General features: G+C 41.3%; 1 protein-coding gene across 10 annotated transcripts in view; it reads left to right on the forward strand.

Annotated features, from left to right (window-relative positions):
• LOC143746091 (uncharacterized) overlaps window positions 1-23,954 on the forward strand; it is a 606,033-nt gene that overhangs the window by 342,630 nt on the left and 239,449 nt on the right. Inside the window, exons 1-4 of one of the 10 annotated variants that reach the window (XM_077237830.1) lie at window positions 13,227-13,286; window positions 16,345-16,467; window positions 17,945-18,227; window positions 23,770-23,845. The exons of 3 other annotated variants lie outside the window; for them this stretch is intronic. Coding sequence is in view for 5 of the 7 variants with exons in the window: in XM_077237825.1 (XP_077093940.1) it covers window positions 18,194-18,227 (34 nt within the window). In the remaining 2 variants the exon portion in view is untranslated. Of the gene's footprint in view, window positions 1-13,214; window positions 13,287-16,344; window positions 16,468-17,944; window positions 18,228-23,769; window positions 23,846-23,954 lie in introns of those variants that run through there. 6 more of the 10 variants (XM_077237829.1, XM_077237824.1, XM_077237823.1 and 3 more) reach the window with 6 other exon arrangements.

A 23,954-nucleotide genomic window follows, 5' to 3' on the forward strand; every position in this document is an offset into this window, starting at 1 on the left:
ACCAGATGACAAACTTGTATTCATAATAGACAGAATACTTGGGGCAATTGAATCAAGTACCTTCTTAAACAGGGAAGAAGGGAGCACATCACCAGGAGACCTGGTGGGCTTCCTATGAGCAGTTATATCATTAAGCTGCTGCAAAGAAACAGGCATAAAACAGGTTAATTGGTCCGTAGGGTCAACATGAGCAATACAATCATTGACAACAGATGAAATCTGAGATCTAATTCCATCAACTTTACCAATAAAAAGAACTCTTCACACATCTTAGCAGAAGGAGTGAATGAAGGAGTAGCGGTAGGATGAAGAACAGCATTTATAGTCGAGAAAAGTACTCTAGAATTATTACAGTTTCTGGAGATGATATCAGAAAAATAATTTGACCTAGCCAATTTAACAGCTCTTTGATATTCGTTCAAATGGTTCTTCAAAATCTCATAAGAGACTTGTAATTTATCTTTGACCCATTTGCGTTCAGCCCTCCTACACTCCTGCCTAAGAGCGCGGGTAGTACTGTTCAACCAGGGCTGTGATTTGACTTTTTTTCCCCTGACTTTGACAGGAGCCACCACATCTAAAATCTCTAAACAAGAAGAATTAAACTGATCGACCAACTCTTCCAAACCCATACAGGGAGAGTGTGACTCGATGAAGGAAAAAAAAGAAGAGACATTAAAAGCAGCTGAAAAACTACTAGCTGTACATGGATTGAGTATGCGAGATGAAACCGCGGCAGAAGCAATATTACTCGGCGCGCCACAAGGAAAGTTAGAACTTAAAATTACAGTCTTATGGTCCGAAAAAACAGTATCGACAATCTTCACGCTATCAACAGAGAATCCCTTAGATAATACAAGGTCAAGCGTATGACCACGTTCATGAGTTGGACCCAAAACGCATTGCAAAAAATCAAATGACTCTGTTAAATTTAAAAATTCTTTGACCAGGGGCTTTGAAGGGCAGCACACATGTATATTAAAATCCCCTAAAATTAGAATATTGTCAAAAGAAGGGACAATACCAGATAAAAGTTCAGAGAACTCTTGTATAAAATCCCCATGAAAATTTGGGGGTCTATAAATCAAAACACATAACACAGATTTAAAAGAATTCAGCGTAATTAGCTGAGATTCAAAAGTGCAAAAGGATGCAGAAGGTGAAAGTCTACACTTAAACTTATCTTTAAAAACAACTGCAAGACCCCCCCCCCGGCCAACAGACCTAGGGGTACTAAAAAAACTGCAACCAGGAGGAGAAAGTTCATAGAGGGAAGTCATCTCACCAGCCTTCAGCCAAGTCTCAGTGACAAATAAAAAATCAATTTCGTGAGAAAGAAAAAGATCGTTCAAAATAAAGGTCTTATTTGCCAGAGATCTCGCGTTAATCAACGCCATTGTCACTGGAGTGGGAGTGGTATCGGAAGAGGATTGCAGAGAGGAATCATAAAATGTTACCGGACTCCCGTCATGTAGTAGAGAGCGAAGATTCCGATGATTAACTCCTCGATCTGCAGACTGTCGCCTTACGTACACCATCCGCGAAAACTGAGGCATCAACACCGAAGACGGGAAGACAGGCACAATGTATGAACATCTCAGGTTCACGACCGCGGCCTCCGCCATCGAAGAAGCAGGTCCGATGACTGGAAACTTACCGATCTTCTTCGATCTCACAAGAATCAGAATCAGAATCAGAATCAGAAAGAGCTTTATTGCCAAGTGTGCTTGCACACACAAGGAATTTGTTTTGGTACTGAGGCTTCCAGTGGACATATACAAATACAACATGAAACATAATACTACAAATTATAAGAATAAAAAATAAAAATATAAATATATGAGAATAAAACTATCACAGTTGGGTTTAGTCAGAATAGACATTTCCAGATTTACAGATTATGAACCTATTTACAGTGTTTTGAATATTATAAATAAATAAATCTACATATAAGTATCACCTGAGTTGTGGGATATTGCACTAAACATTGGGAGTATTGCACTTACAGGCATATGCCTTGGGAGGAGTGTTAACTGTTCAGGAGGGAAATGGCCTGTGGGAAGAAACTGTTCCTGTGCCGAGATGTTCTTGTGGCCAGTGATCTGAGTCTCCGTCTTGACGGTAACAGTTCAAACAGGTGGTGTCCAGGGTGAGTGGAGTCTGTGATGATTTTACCTGCTCTCTTCCTCACTCTGGAAGAGTACAGGTCCTGGAGGTTTGGCAGGGGGGCACCAATAATCCTCTCCGCAGTCCGGACTGTCCGTTGTAGTCTCCTGATGTCTGATTTGGTAGCTGAACCAAACCAGACAGTGATGGAAGCGCACGGACTCCAGAACGCTTCCCACGCCTCCTTCGCCGTTTCCTCCACATGCACAGACATCCCGGCAGGTAACACATGTTCCTCAATGCGACTGGCACATAATGCGAGTGCAGATGCCAATCATCTCTGGGATCGCAAAATAAACAATCAGACACAGCCGATCGAATATTAAATAGCGTCATGCGATCATATACCAGAGGGGAGCAAACAGAGCGCGTGATTAAACAAACAAGAAACATTACAAATAAAAGAGACAAGGACAGACTGTGGCAAGCCGGCAAACATCCTGGTGCCATCTTGAACACCTCCACTGCTAAGATGAAGAGATACGATTATGGTGCTTTGTTTGTTTTAGCACAGCGGACGAAAAAGCGGCCAAAAAAATCCCATTGACTTAACATTGCGGAATGTTCAGAATTTCAAATCCCAACCGACTTTTTCACACACACAGACACAAAGGGCCTGACACCCCTGCGTTTCTCTCCCTCTCTCTCTCCCTCAGAGGATTTATATTATCAAGCAGCTAATAAGTAATGGTCTAAAATCTTCATAGCCTCAATCTAGCAACCAATTACAGCACCCTAGCAACCGTAGCGGCCTCGTGCCATACCAAAGGCACTTTTTAATAAAGATTTTAAAAACTCTATAATAACTCTATAGTAACTATCTTTTACTATGTTATAAAAAATACATGCTGACATCACAGACCCCTGAGAAAGGCGTCAAATCGTGCGGCTTATTGAGGAGAGGTGTGCTACATCTTTTCTAAGAGATAAGGTACGGTAATTGCCCCAGGGGCAAAAAAGCGCCCAAAAAAATCCCATAGACGTAACATTGCAACAAATTTTGACGAGTCATAGCTCAGAAATCAGATTTCACAGAAACGTGTGATTTGCCACATTTGAAGAGGCTGACAGGTTCTGTAAGAACATATCTCACAATGGGGTAAAAGTTGCACCCCTGGGGGTCAGGAGCTGCTCAAAGTTGCCCCATTGACTTACTATGGTGTAGGACGGCCCATGAAATGGGCCGTTCTACACAATGCATAGGGATTTTGTATTGAACATAGCTCTGGATCACAGTGTCATAGAGACAAGGGGACGGGCTCATTTTACTCAGATGACCAATCAGTCTCTCAGGATCATTGTGAAGCTATCAAGCCACGCCCTAGCAACCATTTAGAGCACCTTAGCAACTAGTTCCATAGACTTCTATTGAAAGAGATCAAAAGGATATCTCCGGATAGAAGTGTCATAGAAACACAAGGGTGGACTCGTTTGACTCGGGGCAGTAAACAACCAATAATGAATCACCTCAACACTACGTAGCCCCTCCCTAGCAACCATTGTCGAGCACTTTAGCAACTAAAATCTATAGAGGGATATCTTCCATTCTGAATGTAACAGAGGCATGGGAGTTGGTTTATATCATTCATACTGACAAGCAACCTTTGGACTTTGATGACTGGCAGCTGCCAAGCCATTCCCTAGCAACCAAACAGAGTACCCTAGTAACCATTTTGCAAGACCTATATCTCTGCATCAGAACATCGTATAGAGATGTGGTTTGGCTCTTTTGACTCATCCTAGCAAACAGGGCTTCCAACATGCTACACATGCTAGCTGTGAATAGCTACATGCTAATAGCGATTAGGTAAGTGCTAAATCATACCAAGAAAGTGTTAAGAACTCCAATAGTAACCATCTGTGACAACTACCAACCACCTAGTAACACCATAGCAACCACCCAGAATACCTTAGCAACCACCTAGCAACATCCTAGCAACCACCTAGAATACCCTAGCAACCGCCTAGCAACACCATAGCAACCACCCAGAATACCCTAGCAACCACCTAGCAACCACCCAGAACACACTAGCAACCGCCTAACAACGCCCTAGCAACCACCCAGAATACCCTAGCAACCACCTAGCAACATCCTAGCAACCACCCACAATACCCTAGCAACCGCCTAGCATCACCATAGCAACCACCCAGAATACCCTAGCAACCACCCAGAACACCCTAGCAACCGCCTAGCAACGCCCTAGCAACCACCCAGAATGCCCTAGCAACCGCCTAGCAACCACCCAGAATACCCTAGCAACTGCCTAGCAACACCATAGCAACCACCCAGATCACCCTAGCAACGCCCTAGCAACCACCCAAAATACCCTAGCAACCAACCAGAACACCCTAGCAACCACCCAGAATACCCCTAGCAACCACCCAAAACACCCTAGCAACCACTCAGAACACCCTAGCAACGCCCTAGCAACCACCTGAACAACATGAATAAGCCATATCTCAGCACCAGAACATAGTACAGACATGTTTGTTGGCTCGTATGCAATCATGTACCACACCCTAGCAACCGAGTGGCGAGTTTTGCCACTGCAAGCACCACTTCACATTTTCTTCTGGAAATGTACATTCTAGTTGTTTTTTTCTTCTTCCAATTAGCCTAAGTTACTATGTTAAAAAAAAACGACGAAAACATGTTACTTGTTCAATTAATAAACAGTTTGTTTGATGACAAATCGCTAAATGTGAAATTGGCCTCCCTTTCTGTCAATGTAATTGTGCGTTTTATTTATTTATTTTATTTTATAATGTTTTTAGAACGATATTCGACTTTTGCTCCTCTATTGTCGAATGGCATTTTTGGCAGAAATTCACATCCCTACGCGAGGCGAACTATTCTCAAAGACTTACTTTTAGTCATTATTTGGGTAGCACACATATTCTGAATGCCTTCGGCAGAGTTCAAATGAGCCATTTTAATCTAGATTAATTCCAAGATTCCAGTGAGATTAATCTAGATTAAAAAATTAATCAATGCCCACCTCTAATTTTTTTCCAAAATAAGTGTTGTAGTATAACCATCAGGAAAGCAGTGATGTGTGAACTGAATTTGGCAACAATGCAGTGTATTACAGTGAAGTTATTGAATATTTTTCATGAATATAAATCATAAAAATTATGTAAAATTTTTTTTTTTCAAAACAAGTGTTGTAGTATAACCATAAGGATAGCAGTGGTGTGTGAACTAAATTTGGTGACACTATAGTGTGTGACAGTGAAGTTATTGACTGTTTTCGTAGTAACGCTTTTCGGGGTTTGCACTTTGCAGACGGTCCCTTCGGATCTGTCTCTCAGCCGCCTGCGCATAGAGATCAATGTATTTTATCCACTGCGAAGGAAAGCTCGTTTCGAGGAAAATTAGATTGTAGCTGCTTGTCTACGTTACTACCAGTGCTCGAAGTGGGGCGGTACTCATCGGTACGCAGTACCGGCACTTCTACATTTTACTCTTAAGCGTACCTGCACTTTTTCTTGCGTACCGCTACTTCTCGCATGTAGCCGGTACTCGACCACTGACAGAAAAAGCGCCAGTGTCACGCCCGTTAATATACTTCGTTTGCAGTGCGTATTTTTTCCGCACCCATGTTAACAGGTTCGAGCTTTCACACTGCAAGCGCATGCGGTTAGTCAATGCGCTCCTGCTGCTGTGCGTATACAGCAGTGCAGAGATCGTTCCGAGTGTATTTTTGCTGTGCTGCACGCAGTGAATTAAAGTGACAGCTCATGGTTCGTGGTCAAAACACAGATTGACATGAAAATATAATAATCTCACCATAAATGCATTTAATTAAATAAAATGTAATAATCTAAATGTATTTTTGGACTTGCAGACTTGGAGGAGTTCCGTTTTCGCACACACGCACGTGCACACACGCACGACTTGTTTTAATAGGCTACATTTATGTTGTTAATAAATAACGACTCGGTTACTTACGTAACCTCGGTTCCCTGAGAGGAGGGAACGAGTATTGCGTAAGTAGCTTACGCTATGGGAAAACTCCTTTTTTCGAGAATACTGAAGTCTTTATGTAAAACGCATTGCAGCTGCACAGCTGACAGCAATGAACGAAGGAAGCTCGGTCATTGGCTGTGCTGCGGCAACTTGCCCGAAACAATGACGGGGCGACTCTGAATGCGCGACCAATGAGCGCGCTTCGCTCCCGCGCGCGTCAGAGCCCGTCAAGATGGGCGTGGCCAAGAGCTATTTATTGGGCGCCCCGTCATGAGAGTTCTTTAGGTTAAAACGACTGAAGCGAACTAACCAAGCACAAGCACGGCAGCTTAGGCAATACTCGTTCCCTCCTCTCAGGGAACCGAGGTTACGTTAGTAACCGAGTCGTTCCCTTTCGAGAGGTCTCTCCTATTGCGTAAGTAGCTTACGCTATGGGAACACCATGCAAAACGCCGTGCATGCTGAACTTCGCCTTATGATAGCCAGAGGCAGGTGCCTGAGCTGAAAAGCAAAGTTATCATCCAACTAGCCGGCAGAGGCGAGCTTTATATGTGGGAAAAAATACAGAGCGGCTAGAAGGCGCTCAGTGTGACACAAGCACATACATAATCTAGATACGAACTCGTAGTTCAACTAGCATCATGCTGATAGTACATTGGAATGCAATGTCGGGACCTGTAGGTTGTAGAACCTGATAAATGTGGACGGTGAGGCCCAGCCTGCCGCCGCACAAATATCCTCGATCGGTATCCCGCTCGACCATGCCCAGGAAGAAGCCACACTCCTGGTGGAGTGTGCTTTGACTCCCCAGGGGCATTGAAGTCCCTTAGCTTCATAAGCCAGAGCTATAGCCTCAACTATCCAGTGAGAGATTCTCTGCTTTGAAAAGGCGGAACCTTTCGTACGGCCGCCAAAGCATACAAACAGTTGTTCTGTCTGTTTGAATAGGGCAGAACGCTCCAAATACACTCTGAGAGCCCTAACGGGGCAGAGTAGGTTAGCGTTGTGTTCGTCTGCTGGAGACGACAGCGCAGTTAGGGAGATAACCTGTGCTCTGAAGGGAGTGGTGAGCACTTTAGGAATATACCCGTGTTTCGGTCTAAGGACGACCCTGCAGTCTTTAGGTCCGAATTCTAGGCAGGCAGCGCTTGTCGAAAGCGCGTGCAGGTCGCCCACTCTCTTGACCGAGGCGAGTGCCAGCAAGAGCGCAGTCTTAAGCGAGAGCTGTTTAAGGTGCACGGTTCGGAGTGGTTCGAACGGGGGCCCCTTAAGAGCGTCTAGGACAGTAGCTAGGTCTAAGATCGGCACTGAGGGGGGGCGTGAAGGGTTCATCCTCCTAGCGCCCCTTAGGAAACGAATAATTAGGTCGTTTCTCCCCAATGGATGTTCCATTACAGGGTCGTGTGACGCTGTGATGGCCGCCACATATACTTTGAGCGTGGAGGGGGTGCGGCCCGCCTCCAGAAGCCCTTGTAGAAAAGCGAGTACGTTCGTAATCTCGCATGTTTCAGGGTTCAGGCCCTTGGCATTACACCAGTCACTGAACACTTTCCATTTCTGAGCATATAAGCGTCTCGTGGAGGGCGCCCGCGCCTCAGCGATGGTTTTTAGTGCTCCGCTCGTGAGGTTCCTGGGAACCCGTTGAGGGGCCATGCATGAAGGGCCCACAGATTGGGGCGGGGATGAAATATCATCCCGCTGGCCTGACTGAGGAGGTCTGGCCTCAGTGGAATCGGCCGTGGTGCAGATTGCATTTGCATCAGATCTGGAAACCATGTTTGGTTCTTCCAGAGTGGGGCTATCAGAAGCACTGCGTTTTGCTCCTCTCTGACCCGACTGATGACCTGTGGCAGCATCGCGATCGGGGGAAAGGCATATAAGGGGCGGCTCGGCCAGCTCTGGGCGAGTGCGTCCGTGCTTTTCGTGAAGAAAAGAGAGCAGTGCGCGTTCTCCTTGGAGGCGAAGAGGTTGATCTCCGTTTTGCCAAAGGTTTTCCATAACCACTGAATCGTCAGCGGGTTGAGAGCCCACTTGTCTCTCAATCTTGTCTCTGGATAGCATGTCTGCCCCCTGGTTCAGGGCACCTGGCACATGCGCTGCTCTCAGCGAGCGCAAGTTGTGCTGGGACCATAAAATGAGTCTCCTGGCCATTGAATGCATGGAGCTCGACCTGAGTCCACCCTGGCGATTTATGTACGACACTACCGTCATGTTGTCCTTTCGGACCAGGACGTGTTCGTTTTTTAGATGTGGAAGCAGGGCTCTGAGAGCCAAAGCGACCGCTTTCATCTCCAGACAGTTTATGTGTAGGCGCTTTTCCGGGTTTGACCAAAAGCCGGAGACAGGCCTGCCCTCGTAAAGGGCCCCCCAACCTATTTTGGAGGCATCTGTCGTTATCATCTTTCTCCTTGTGTTCACACCCAGACTCACGCCTGACTGGTACCAGTCGGCGGCTTTCCAGTGCGTCGGGGCTTTTATACAGCCGTGGTTCGCTCTGATTAAAAGGTGGCCCGAACGCCACGCGTGAGTAGGGACGCAGCTCTTGAGCCAGCGTTGGAGAGGGCGCATATGCAACAATCCTAGCTGGAGTACGGCCGATGCTGAGGCCATGAGACAGAGCATCCTCTGAAAGCACTTGACGGGGGCGCGCACGCCCGCCCTGAATGATGTTGCAAGGCGCCGGATGGTGAGCGCGCGCTCTGATGAGAGACGCGTTGTCATTTGCATCAAGTCTAGAACTATTCCCAGGAAAGAAATCCTCTGGCTGGGAGATAGTATGCTTTTTGCAAAATTGATTCTTAGACCCAGGCATTCTAAATGGCTGATAATCCAAGATCTGTGTGTTATTAACTGACTCTCTGATTGTGCTAGGACCAGCCAATCGTCGAGATAATTCAGTATTCGCACTCCCCTTCGTCTCAAGGGGGAAAGTGCTGGATCCATACATTTCGTGAATGTACGGGGAGCCAGGGACAGGCCGAACGGAAGGACTGTGTACTGGTAAGACTGTCCCTCGATAGCGAATCTCAGAAACGGCCTGTGATGAGGCGCTATTGGAATGTGAAAGTAAGCATCTTTCAGATCCACTGAGAGAAACCAATCTCATGGGCGTACTTGCGCGAGGATATGCTTGGTTGTTAACATTCTGAACGAGCGAATCATTAGTGCTTTGTTCAGGTGTCTGAGATCTAGGATGGGGCGGAGACCGCCATCCTTTTTTCGGGACGAGAAAATAGCGGCTGTAAAAACCTTCCTCGCTCATAGAGGGTGGAACAGTTTCCACAGCGCCCTTTTCTATTAGTTTGTGCACATGTGAACACTTCTTTCTCACTTTCGTCTCGACCACAGTCGTAAAACGTGGTGGTCTGCGAGCGAACTGGAGCGAGTATCCGTGCTTTACTATATCCAATACCCATTTCGGCATATCTGGAATGTTTTCCCATGCCGCTGCGTGTACAGATATGGGCTGAATACAGGCTAGGGGCGGGCCGCTGTGACGTAGGGACCCGGCCAGCGAATCGCCTGAGCTCGTAGTTCTCAGAGGCGCGGGCACGCGCTGAGTGAATGGGCGCGTGTGTGATTACAACAGCGCGCGCCGTGTCTGTAAAACTCGCGGCCTGAGCTGGGGTTGTGTTTGACACTGTAAGGACAGTGTTTATAAGTGGGGGTGCATAGACAGTGGTAGGCACACTCGTCACTTTTATAATGTTTCCCGCTTTTACTGGGGGTGAATTTATAACTGTGTGAACAGTGCTTGTGTGTAGTGGTGCGTACAATACCGTAGGCACGTGATCTACATTCATGGGGCGCGCAGCCTGAGCTGGGAATGAATTTGGCACTGTTTTGACAGTATCTGGGAATGTACACTTTGTGGACATGTGAACCCTTAGTGACACAGGCAGAAAAAGACTCTTTTTGTGTTTTCTGTGCGTCGCCGTAAAAACAGCGTTTGTTTGCAGATGAGCGAGCTCTTTGACTGGCCCATTGACTGCTGTATGGACATATCCAGCCGCCTGTAAGGGGACTGGGTAATGTTTGAGCTTTTGCAGAGAGAGTGGTCCGGCTTTTGCGAGACACGCACTCTCTCTTCTCATTCCTGTGGCTAGGACGGCTTTCGAGGCTCAGCATTCAGCACAATCTTGGGCCGAGGACCCCGTCGCTCAGACGGCGGCTCGGCGTGACGTCACTGAGCTCAGGTTCAGGAAGCCTCTGTGAGCGGCGCTTTTTCTTGCGCGGCTCAAACAGAGGGGTGGCGGCGATGGGCTCGCTCATGGCGAAAGCGGCGAGGCGAGCCCGCAGTGCGGAGAGACCCAGGTCATCACATTCTGGGCATCCGCCCTTGGTCAAAGCAGCTTCTGCGTGGTCCAGGCCCAGGCAGCGAGCGCAGATGATGTGACGATCCCCGTCCGGGAGAAGGTCTCTGCACGACGCGCAGGAAGGCATTTGAAACAACGCCTCAGAAATTTGCTCTTTTACAAGTGTCGCGGGGCGTACAGATGTAAAGATACTTGCGTGCGTGGCACGCCGGATGGCTCAGTAGGATGGCGTTCGAAGGCGGCTGAAGGTGCCGGCGTCCTCGTAGCAATCCCGCTGGTATGCTTTTCGACGGCGGCGAAGGCTTCAATAATCCGGAGGATCCAGCGAAGAAGGTGTTCGCTGAAGGAGATTAAATCTAAAGAACTCTCATGACGGGGCGCCCAATAAATAGCTCTTGGCCACGCCAATCTTGACGGGCTCTGACGCGCGAAGCGCGCTCATTGGTCGCGCATTCAGAGTCGCCCCGTCATTGGTTCGAGCAAGTTGCAGAGCTTCCTTCGTTCATTGCTGTCAGCTGTGCAGCTGCAATGCGTTTTACATAAAGACTTCAGTATTCTCGAGAAAAGGAGTTTTCCCATAGCGTAAGCTACTTACGCAATAGGAGAGACCTCTCGAAAGGGAACAACAAGTTTTGTTATAAGTTTTGTTTTTCACTGTAGAAATCTTAAATGTCATGATTTGCCAATGCAAGAGAGTACTGGCACCTTTCTTTTCCCACTTCAAGCACTGGTTACTACGATTAAAAAGTGGTGTCAATTGTGTAGTAACAACGTTTAGCTGAGGAGTTATTGACCCGGGAAGTTCGAATCTGTGAATTTATTGCCAACTTTACTCAACTAACCAAGTTTCAAACTCAGGTCTCCCAAAGCACAACAGCGCTACATGTACTTGCACTTGTCCAAGAGGCTATCGGGGCTAAATGCACATTAATAGACAAATAATACTTAGCTATATTTTGTACAAAATACTATTGTATACTATAATGTATTGTTAAAGTATACTTTCAATGCATTGTTACAATGATCATTTCCAGCACTAAGGTAAAATATATTTTTTATAAAGTGCAAATAAATACACTTTAAAAAAATAAACTGAATGAATGTAAAAGGATATGATGAAAGACATCCAGTTAAAAAGGTACTGGAAAACTGTTGGGAATATGTGTATGGAAGTATAAATAGTTTTGGTTGGGTAGAAAATAAGAAGAAAAACAGGAAACGAGTCTGAGCAACCGGGTCACACTAAATGCATCACTATATCAATGTTATATAATATATAACATTGATGTAAGTGATCACTGGGAATTAGACTTATATTGTATTTAAATAAAGTGTTCACATGCACATTTGCTTCATGTATTTCCCCGGCGTCGACATCAGTGTCAGTGCAGCAAGCTGACTCATTAGCTTATGACTTCAAAGTTCTTTTGTACTCAACACAAAACGTCATCAAATAAAAGTCTTGAATCCAAAGTTCTTCGTTTGACTATTTTAAATATGAATTTCAAAATATAAAATATAAACACTTAGGATCTTTACTTTTCTTACAAATTAACTGTGTAGTTCTGTGTAGGTCAAAAGACTGTGTTGCCCCAGAGTCCAGTGGCTTCTGGCTGTTTCGCAGGGTTCTATTACTTTCATACTAAATCTAACAGCCAATCAAATTACATTATACTAGATCACTGGTCAACTGTTTACATTCCAATTTCTATGTTCCATTTGCAACACAGGTTTTTTCAGGTTTTCCAAAATAAACTCAAAATATTATTACTTCCATTGAAATGGCTTGAACAATCAGGCACATTTAAATGTCAGAAACATGAATCCTGCTGCATGTCAATATCCATGATCACTGGATCTTTGGTAAGTTGAAACACTACATCGAGTCCAATCTTTAGTTTAAACTGGTAATCGTTTGTTTTACCGGCGTTACCATAACAATGAATATTAGTCTTTAATTGAAAATTTGTCAAGTAACTGATGAATTTCATGTTGATGAGGTTCAGAATCATGTGTTTGTATTGACATGAGATGTTCTGTTCTTGAACAATTAAACATGTTTAGAAAAGCAAAAGACCAGATACAGGAGTTGAACTGGAAAAAGTTGATTCTACTAAAATAAAAACATAAAGTCTGTGCGTTTACAGCTGCATGTGTAAATCAAGTATTGTAGAGCAGATCTGATGCTTCAATCATTGATATTGCTAAGAGGACATTTTCAGTAAGATTAAAATAGTTCATCTTTTGTTATGCATTTTATTTCAGACATACCAGAGGTTTAATATTTAAATTTCATATTTGACTGTTGGCAAATTTTATATACATAAATGTAAGTTTACCATTAACAAACAAACACATTTTTTCTGAGTTTTTGAAAGAATTTAAAATACATCTTACTACAATTAGGCCTACATCGTCAGTAATGAAAGCAAGTATTTGTAAGAATTTTAATATGTACAATGTAATTGATTTATAGTTTAATATCTTACCCTTTTGTTCTTTCTCTTTATCTTCTTTATTGTCTTTTATCTTTCAGTTTTCAGCTAATCACTGTTAACTCTTATTTTCTCATTTGTATTCTGATGACATTGAACACATTACTACATTTTGTATACAAAGTTGTATATCATAAACATGTCATCTCTGTACTTTTTGCAATTAATAAAAGTGCTCGCTTCCTCGTTATCATGCATCACATGACAAAAGGAGTAAAATGAGTCTCTGATCCAAAAAACACAATAGATGGCGCTAATTCGAGCCGCCAATAAAGAAGAAGAAGAAGAAGAAGAAGAAGAAGAAGAAGAAGAAGAAGAGTCTGAGGAGAGCAGTTCACGGTATTTCTCATATTTACACAACCATCACACACACTTTATAGAGTTTGATTAAGCGACAGACTCATTTTTGTATTGTTTTCATCGATCACAGCGATACTTGTGCGTCTTTTCTGCTGAAATACACATTTAGTGCAGCAGCAGCGAGCATGAGGAGAATATGTGGAGTTCATTCATTCCCCCTTCCATGTAAAGCGCTTTGAGTAGCTAGCCAGAAAAGCGCTATATTAAATGTAATTAATTATTATTATTCAGACCCAGTGGCGGCTGGTGAAAAATATCTGAGGTGGGGCTGTGTCATATTCTGTCGGTTTCAATAGTCTGGCTCTTCTTCAAGACATCCGTCCAACATCCACCCTTCTCTCCTTCAAAAACACATATTTGATCTAATTCTGTATACTCTTCAGCTAAATTAAACATTGGTTATTGATTTGCTATTTGTTTGAATCCCTCTATGTTTGTATCTTTAACCTAACTTTGTAAGTGACCTCTGTAGGCAGGTTCTCAATCTTTTTAGAGTTGAGAAGCAAAATTTTAAATTCAACTCTATATTTTACTGGTAGCCAGTGCAACTGCTGAAGAACTGGAGAAATGTGGTCAGTATAAGGTGTTCTAGAAAGAACAGGAACTCTGCAGCTCGTGTTCTTTCTAGAACACCTTATACTGACCACATTTCTCCAGTTCTTCAGCAGTTGCACTGGCTACCAGTAAAATATAGAGTTCAATTTAAAATCTTGCTACTCACTTATAAGGCACTTCAGAATCTTGCACTACAAAACCTTACTCAACTTCTCCATGTTTACACCCCTTCACGTGCACTCAGATCTTCATCTTCAATTCCTCTTGTGGTACCTCGGATTCGACCTACAAGTTACCGCCATGGGTGCCAGATCTTTTAGTTATGCTGGAACTCTCTTCCTCTTGATGTTCGCAATAGCCAGAGCTTGCTGACTTTTAAAACGCGCCTTAAGACATATCTTTTTATTCAGGCTTTTTTATAACATGTTTTTATTGAGATTTAACTGCACTTTACGCTGTTTAATTGTTGTGTGTTTTGATTTGTGTAGTGACCTGTATATTTCTTGTGAGGTGACCTTGGGTGTTCTGAAAGGCGCCATGAAATAAAATGCATTATTATTATTATTATTATTATTATTATTATTATTATTATTAGAGTTGTACCCCATGAGGCTTTTAACATCTTGCGTACCCCCACTCTTCAGTCAAACCTTTTTCAGTAAGGGAAAATATTTAAATATAAATCGATTTAAATAAATAAAAAAATCAATAGAGAAATGCGCAATGATGGTAAAAACAAAGTGATGCTTTTAAATGTTAAATTAAAACTGCAAATAGGTGGTGAGTCATCGAGTCATTCATTCAGTAACGAAGCAAGTGGATGTATTTATGAATTAATAATTGAATCATTGACTCTAATGTTTCGTTCAAAGCCGCAGATTTGTTCACAAACACTGCTGTGTGCTGCAGTTCTGCTCCGGCTTTCGTTGGAGCTATTATTTTGTTGGAAACAACTGTGTTGTAGCCTAAATGAACATCACTTATTAATATTTCGTTTGTTGAACTGTTGTATAAAATCAATGTCACATTTGCAATCGTGTGGACCTTCATATAATGTGATCAACATTAAACACAGGAACTCACACAGGGAATGTGTCTGTATCGAAGAGAGTTTGAATCTTATGTCGATCTCCATGCACAGCCTGTGTCATCATTTGTTCTGCATGCTAGTAAGTCCTAAATCTCTTATTTTACAAAGGTACATTGTCTAGAACGATAGTATAGTGCGATTTGCCAAGGCATCAATCTGCACAAGGACGTCATGTATTTACAGAATTTTACCTGATAGAAAAACATGCTCAGTTTAAATCTTATTTTAAGGTGAGGTCGACTTAAATGAACGGCAAAATTCAGAATTTTGTTCCCGTACCCCCTTCTGTCACCTCACGCACGTAACGTTACATACAACAGTTTGAGAACCACTGCCTTTACATATCTTTGTAAAGCGACCTTGGGTCTTGGAAAGACACTATATAAATACAAGTAATAATTATTATTATTATTAATAATTACCCAAACACATTTTAACACAAACTGCATGATACCAGTGCTTTGTGATAAAGTCAGTAATTATTTAATGCCATATTACAAGGCTGAGGCATTCTTACACAAAAACAAACAAATTGCACAAACTTTCCATTTGCATTTGAAATTTAACTCAAACTGTTTACTTTCTCAGACAGGTACTGCTTCCCTTACTCCGGTAACTGTCCATGCTGGATCGTTCACTGTTGTTTTAAAAAGTAATCACCAAAACAAGGCATTAGCATGACCGCATCCAGCTAACCAGTCCTTTCTAGTGTACAGCTCCGATAGTGTTGCTGCTGTCTGATAGAGATGTGCGTGCAGTTTGAGGCGATAAAAGAATCAGTGTTGCCAACTATTTTCAAAGTAAAGTAGCTAACGCCTTACCTAAAAGTCGCTAAATGTCGCTAGATGACGTCATACGTCAATTAGCATATTCGTGACGTCATCGCGTCGTACTTGCGTTCTGCTTGTCTAATGTGTTTTCTCTATAAATTAATGCTCAGCTCACATACTGTATTTAATATATTATAATATGATGTAAAATAAAGCTGTTCTCATTTCCTATATATGTTTTGTCAGACAATAGAACGAGAAGCTATGATATAGGCCTAGTGAATGACTAACTTTTTTATAGGCCAATGTGGAAAATTATCTGAATTGAGAGAGTTCGGGAGCCGGATGAACAAAAGCTTTGTGATAGTGAGTATTACAAGTAATACCGTAAGCACAAGAAAAGGAAGGAAGCTAAATTATTTAATTAAAATAAAAAAGAAAAGCAGATAATAAATCCGTGGAAAAACACTGCTCATTCACGTCTCTCAGCGGCCGTGCGCTCAACAGATGAATGTGCTGCTGCTCCTCTCAGTCATTTACTGAACAGGGTAGACGTAGCTAGAGTGAGTGACCTTTGAAAAGTTGCTAAAAATAGCGACTCATTTGCGCGATTCTTTTGCAGTTTGTACGCGGAGGGGTGCTCTACCTGCAGCTGGGAGGGGCTGCTGCGCGAGGACTGGGCCGCCTGTGAGTGCTTTGGGACGGGGGTGGGACCCACGGCAGCACCCGCTGCTCGTTGAGAAGAGTAAGAACGATATGTGCTTTCACGTCAGAGAGTCTCCAAAAGTCTCCAATAACACCAGAAAAAGTCAATAGATTTGTCGCTAGTCGCTTTTTTGAAAATGTGTCGCTATAGGGTTCTAAATACTCGCTAAATATAGCGACAAAGTCGCTAAGTTGGCAACACTGAAAAGAATCGCCCATAGCTGACCGGATTGGAGCTCGCTGATTGGCTACAGATGATGTCAAACATTTATATCTTAAATCAGCAATTGGCTAAACTGCTCCAGAGACCGCCTTTCTGGGGCGATTTCTCCAGCGCCCCAGAGCTGATCACGTGCACAGAGTGTAGAAAAAACAGACATTTTGAGTTTCTATCATATTTTTCACATATACTTGGTGCATTTAATATCTCAAACACAACACATATATTGACAATTTGTATATATTATTTATTTATGTATTTACATGTATTTATTTATGTATGTGGCTCATAAACTGTGGTCTGGCTCATGGGGGGGCGGCGCCCTCTATTGGCCAGCCGCCCCTGTTCAGACCTGAGAGATTTTGTGTTCGTTTGTGTGATTGTCTCGATGTTTGGAGTGAAACTGTTACTGAATGTCAAGACTAAAGTCAAAGTTTGAGATCTGTGAGATACTGCTGCCGTTTTATTTGATCTATATACAAATCAAATTTGTTACTTATTTCACATTGTTAAAATATACTGGAACATATACGGCTAAAACTTCACATTGAACTTATAATGAGCTTTTAGGATCGTTGTCAGCAGTTTTGAATAATGGTGCAATGAATGTAACGTAGAACAAAATCAAAATATATTTTAGATATTGACATTATGCTGCTGTAGTAATTTAGATGAGGTGGTTAATTAAGTTGAATACCTGTTTTAGTGTTTGTTTTTATATTTTTTCTTATGTTTTATCCTTGTCATGTTGTGAGAAGCAACAGTATTTTCTCTCAATTTAGCAGTTTTACAGGCTTTTATCATCTATCTGTGAGATGAATAAAGTGAGAGGATCTGCTGATGATCCTGAATGTCTTGTTGAATGAGTGTTGATAGTCTGAGACTCATCAATATTAACAGATCTGCTGAAAACACTCTTTATTTCATGACAATAGTTCCTGTTTTCTCCTCATTTATTATGCTGATGTCTTCAGATCTCCTGTAAATTGACACTTAAAGCTCATTTCATTGGTGTCAACAGACTGTATTTGTTGCTCACAAATATACGTTTATTTCTGTGTCCATGCTTTCAACTTTTTTTTTCTGACAATTGTTAATATTGGCAAGACAGTTTATATTCCTATATTGCCTATATTGTAATGGAAGAAGCAGGAGAGTGTTCTAGTTAGCCATAAAATAAGTTATAGCCTACATCCGCATCAGTTACTTTATTTCAGACAGACAGACATAAATGCTTAGATGTGATATTTAGTATAAAAACAAATTCAGGAACTGATATTATTTTTTATTTTGACAGATCAGCTCCTCCCACTGCAATTCATCATCAGTGAAGCTCCTCCCACTTCAATTCATCATCACTGAAGCTCCTCCCACTGCAATTCATCATCACTGAAGCTCCTCCCACTGCAATTCTCCAATAAATGCTGTAAATTCCCATCAGCTACAAGTGAAGACGAGCATGAAAGCATCAGGAAGAGCTGAAATCTACAAAGACTGAGTTTATTAAAGAGGACAGTGAGAACACGAGTGATCCAGAACCAGCAGAATGAAACACACTGAAGATCCTGAAGAACAAAGAGGTTGGTGTTTATTCTTCATTCATTCATGATGCTGGAGAACATTCATGTTAGAAACATTCAAGCACTTCATCACATTTAGATAAACAGTTAGCCTAAACTATGAAATGGTACAAAATGTTTTTTGTTTGTTTTCAACAAATGGTGAGTAAAGGGAGGTTTGAGAAACTTAAGCAAAAAAAAAAAATATATATATATATATATATAATTCCGAATCTGGGCCTTCAGTAGCGATAGGCGATATATTATTACCTAGTGGACATGAAGCTGAGGCATGAGTTTATCACTAATCGAGGAACTACCTCTACAATCTGGAACTAGTACACACAGATATATTTTCAGTTAATGAAAATGGTTTTTCAGTTAATCTCTTGTGGCAACCTCTCAAAGAGGCACAAAATCTCTTTCTCGGACCTTTACCATGACTGTTCCCTGTTGGTGGAATGATCTGCCTAACTCAACCAGAGCTTCTGAGTCAGTAGCCACTTTCAAGAAACTACTGAAGACGTATCTTTTTCGGCAGCACTTGATTCAGTAGTACTAACACTTTCTCTTCTATTCTACTATTTAAAACAAAAAACAAAACAAAAAAACTGCACTAAATTAAACTGAGAGGGGTCATAGCACTTACGTATTGTTGTCCTACTGTTAGTTTAACTGCTTCTATTGTTCTCACTTGTAAGTCAGAAAGAGAAAGAGCTTTATTGCCAAGTGTGCTTGCACACACAAGGAATTTGTTTTGGTACTGAGGCTTCCAGTGGACATATACAAATACAACATGAAACATAATACTACAAATTATAAGAATAAAAAATAAAAATATAAATATATGAGAATAAAACTATCACAGTTGGGTTTAGTCAGAATAGACATTTTCAGATTTACAGATTATGAACCTATTTACAGTGTTTTGAATTTTATAAATAAATAAATCTACATATAAGTATCACCTGAGTTGTGGGATATCAAGCGTATATAAAAGCGTCTGCTAAATGAATTAATGTAATGTAATCTCAATGAATGCACGGTGTGTGACGCATACGTAAACGCTAGTGTGATGCGCACGCCTGGCTGTCGCTTTGCTAGAGCGCTAGTGTTTCTCACACACTTAAAGAAAGAGCGAGAGAGTCTTATACCACACAGAATTTACATGCTCGTTCATTTGGAACTAATCAGCCTTTTTGAGCAAGCAGAAACTAATGCACGAACGCAGACGTGATTAATATTCATGAACCCAGCAGCTCATCAATCCTTACTGCGGTCTATATTGTTATTAGTAGTAGTAGTATTATTATATTATATTACTATATTGTGAGGAATATTATCAGTATTATTTTTTTTTTTTTTTTTACATTTCAAACTTGTCATTGTAAATTGTAATTTATTACTGTGTGTAATTATTATTGTGTGATGTTTTTCAGCACAGTTGCACTATTTAAACATTATCTGCGCTTTAACAGAAGAAATGTACATCTGCATTTTTTTCCATTTCTGCAAGGGCTGGTGTTGTGATTTTTACTGTTTTTTTTAATTCTTTTATGTTATTGATATATTATAGAAGCCTATTTGATGATGGTACGTTTTACTTTAGATCACTGCTTGTGTTTCTGAGGCTGCTATCACATGTAGCCAAAAACAGTGGCGAATAGTACCATTTTTATATAGTCTTTGATATCATTATCGCAATAAATATCAGAACATATCGTGATATAGTTTTAAGTCTATATCGCCCATCCCTAGGTGCTAATGGCCCTTTACAAGCCTTTAAATGAAAGCGTTGATAGACCTCCTCCTGATATAGAGAGTTGTCCGCTGGGATGAGCGTAGTTTGTTCTCTTCTTGTTCTCCTCTGTTGTTGCGTCATCTTATCACAGCTAATATCCTCCACATTTCCATTTAATTCTATTTCCTACCTATTGGAGATAAAACGTATCATCGATAACATTAAATATTTTTTTTTTATCAGGTTAAGCTGTGATTATTAATAACTCAAACCCCTTTATCCTCTGTCGTTTGCACACATCCGCCATGTTTTGTAGTTTTATAACATTTTTACTCGTGTTTGTAATTCTGAACCGAATCCTCCTCCAAATCGCAATGGGTTGTGGGTAATATTAGCCTTTATAGTGAGCATGGATCCACACTTCAAAAATCTACCGGAAATAGTAGACCATCTGGGGAATTCTGGCATACTCTTTTCAACATACCATGCTTTGAGACGCACTTATTTAAATCTCACACACTATTTCGGATGGATATATCACATTATCATTATCAGATTCAGTTCAATTTGATATCTCGATGCATTACATGCACTGAATCCTCAATTTTTAATATTACTTCAAAAGTGATGTGTGCGTGCGTGCGTGTTCGCCTGTTCGTGAAGTCGCAGTGACAGAAACAGTGACATTCCAGTTTAAGTTTCATGGGACTAAAGTCTGTTCATGCTGTGTGGCCAAATGTTTCTGCATATTAGAGGTTTAAACCCCCCCCCCCCCCTTGACGAAATGGAAATTTTACAAGTGTTGCATGTGCGTGAGCGACTTCAAGTGTGTCGTTGTGCATTTCATATTCATTTGTTTGAGCATTCAGAAGTATACATGTATGTTTGACTACTTAGTATGTGTATGCAAGTGTTTCATATATGTGCGTGAATGAAGTTTGATTTAAGCCCTAGACGGCGCCTCATATTGTCTTCTTTTTGCGTGAAATAAACCAAACGTTAGAGCGCTTCAGCCTCGATGCCATGTTTGCTGCGTTCTGAACCAAAACAACTCAGCGCGTGTGTGACGTCATGACACATTTGCAACGAGTTGAACCGATAAGCGGAATCGTTAAGCAGGCATACTAACGGTTCCAAGGAACTGGTTCACTGGGCACCGGTTCTGAAAAATACCCGGTTCTCGATTCCCATCTCTAATAATATTGTTGAATGTTAAATTTAATGTCCACAACTAAGCAAGCCAAGAGTGTAACTCTACCTCTGCCTTAACATGTGATGTGAATGTACATCATGCGCTAGGGCTGGATGATTAATCGAAAAATAATCGAAACCGAAATTCAGAGCCTATAACCGACGTAATTTTACCATGTCTGTTATTTCGTTTTTTTAATCCTATTAATATTTCCGCCCACTGTGTGTTAATGTACTTTCCCCATAAAACATATTACCGCGTGTGTAGTCACGTAACTCCGCCCCGTCCAGTCTGCGACAAAGCAACATGAACCCCTTTCACACAGCGCGTTGATCCCGGGAAATTGCCAGAACAAACACCTTCTGTGTGGACGCAAACACGGCCCAGGATTGATGCCAGGTTGGGGACATAGTAACATTGCTGTGTTCAGTCCCGGAACGCGCGCTGTGTGAACAAAAGCCGTAATCAATGCCGTGTCGTGATGATGGCGCTTAAGCCGGGATCCCAGCAGGCACAGTACGTCAATGTGACGTCAGGCAGACGTTGGACTCCAACTAATCCAACGTCAGTCAGACGTCATATTTTGGTTGAAAATGAAAATCAGGTTGACGTCTAAACCCCACGTTTGTTTGACGTCAAGCTTCAACGTCACACAGATGTTGAATTTTGGTTGGAATAAACACTGCAAAAAAATGTGACATGTATGGCAGCGCATTAAATCTGTGAAGATCTCAGCAGAGGAAGAGTGAACATCTCAAACAGCATTACCAGCTTCACTTATTACTAACCAGACTCACTTTATTTCATTTCTGGTTTAATGAAATCAATAGTTGTATTTTAAAGTCACCATGATGGTGGTAAGTGTTTGCTTTAGTTGGACTCTTGGCCCTTGACTCTTTAGTGTAAATATTCTCTGGCTGCTATAATTGTGTGTTTTTCTGAAGCACATTCATTGTGGCAAAAATTATCTGATTATCTTGATATTTTGTTTGATTGTAACCATTGTTGAGATTCATACGCTGTTTCTTGATGTCTGTGTGCGTCTAAGTAATGCCATAGATTAAAGGTTTTTGTGCACTAAATAGTTTTTAAAAAACAAGTATATTCTATGATAAACAACACTGCTAGATATGCTGTAGAATCAAATGATTTATATTATGAATAAAGCAATATTAAAACCACAAGTCCCATTTAATCAATGCATTAGACACTGAAAAAGATCAGGGATTCAGGAAATTACATGATGATATCATCATCAGCAATAAACAGCCAACATCACCTGATCTCATGGCTTTTTTTAGCTACAACCATTGTGCTTTATAAACACACAATTATAGCAGCCAGAGAAAATCTGAGAAAATCTCTTTAAATTAAAGAGTTAAGGGTCAAGAGCACAACTAAAACAAACGCTCACCACCATCATGGTGACTTTAAAATACAACCATTGATTTCATTAAAATGGAAATTAAAAAAAGTAAATCTGGTTAGTTTTGAGTGAAGATAGTTATAAGTCTACGGCCATGCATTTCACCTTTTTGTTTGGTTTATTCCAACCAAAATTCAACGACTGCCCAACGTTGGAGCCTGACGTAAAACAAACATTGGATTTAGACGTCAACCCGACTTTCATTTTCAACCAAAATCCAACGTCTGGCCGACGTTGTAGTCTATATTCTGTGCCTGCTGGGATTGTTCGCCAGCGTGAAACGGTACGTAATGCGCTAGTTTATGATCGAATCAGAGAAAAAAAATGCACAAGCGTGGAAATCGCAGCTCATAAGCAAACTATTGACGCCGCTGGGACATGTCACGTGCCTTTGCGGGTTGTGTGTGAACGGACTCTGATTCCAGAAAATCACTGGCAGTGTGAATGAACCAAAGTCAAACGAATCCGGGTCAAATCCCGGGCCACTTTATCCGTGTATTTTCCGGAATCTCTGTGTGAAAGGGAACTCAAACACTGAGTCAACTCAGCAACAGGAGCCGCTTGTACCAAAGAAACACGCGAAAAAAGAGAGAGACTGACAAACGCCCAGCAACAAGTGCCTCCACTCCACAAAACAGGTTTCCATAACACAAGCGTTTACAAATGCTACACAATATGAAAAGGATTAGTTTTTTAGTTTTATACAAGTTATATTTTACTTTTAAGATGGCAATATTTACAATAATTTATTTTGTTTACAAAATAACTATTTTCTACATTTTTTGGAAACTTTCTTTTTACATTAAAACTTAATGACTTTTTTATAAGACGTTTTTATTTCAAGCATTGTATGCTTTGTTTGATTCAGTTGTTTGAAATATTTAATAAATAAGCATAAAAAGCTATCGGTGTGTTTCCTTATTTTAGAAGCACAAAGATAGGATTATCATAATAATAATTACAGTGACATGAGAAAGATTTTTTTTTTTAAATAATCGTTCAATAATCGTAATCGAGGTAACTTGTTCGATTAATCGCTATTATGATTTTAGCCAAAATCGCCCAGCCCTATCATGCGCTGTGGCACGATACTACTTAATTTCTTCAAAAGCAGATCGTGGAGGCATTTTAACAATGTTGTGCACAAGCAAAAATCGTGGTATCACACACCTCTAACGTAACTGACGCGGTTTGTTTTTGTTAGCTTATCCAGTACACAGCGTGGTGCGGCTGCGTTGTTAATTTGAAAAATGGTGGGAAAAGGCCAGCTGACGAAAACGGTACAGTACTTTTTCCCTTTAACATAAAGTATTGCTTTTATAATTTTAATATAGTTAGAATTTTGCTAATATTTAACGAAGAAATTCGAGTTTAGCTTTTCAGCCATTT

The sequence above is a fragment of the Siphateles boraxobius genome, unplaced genomic scaffold, assembly GCF_051911475.1.
Source record: "Siphateles boraxobius isolate OS27281-9 unplaced genomic scaffold, OSU_SipBor_1 21, whole genome shotgun sequence".
Classification (NCBI taxonomy): domain Eukaryota; kingdom Metazoa; phylum Chordata; class Actinopteri; order Cypriniformes; family Leuciscidae; genus Siphateles; species Siphateles boraxobius.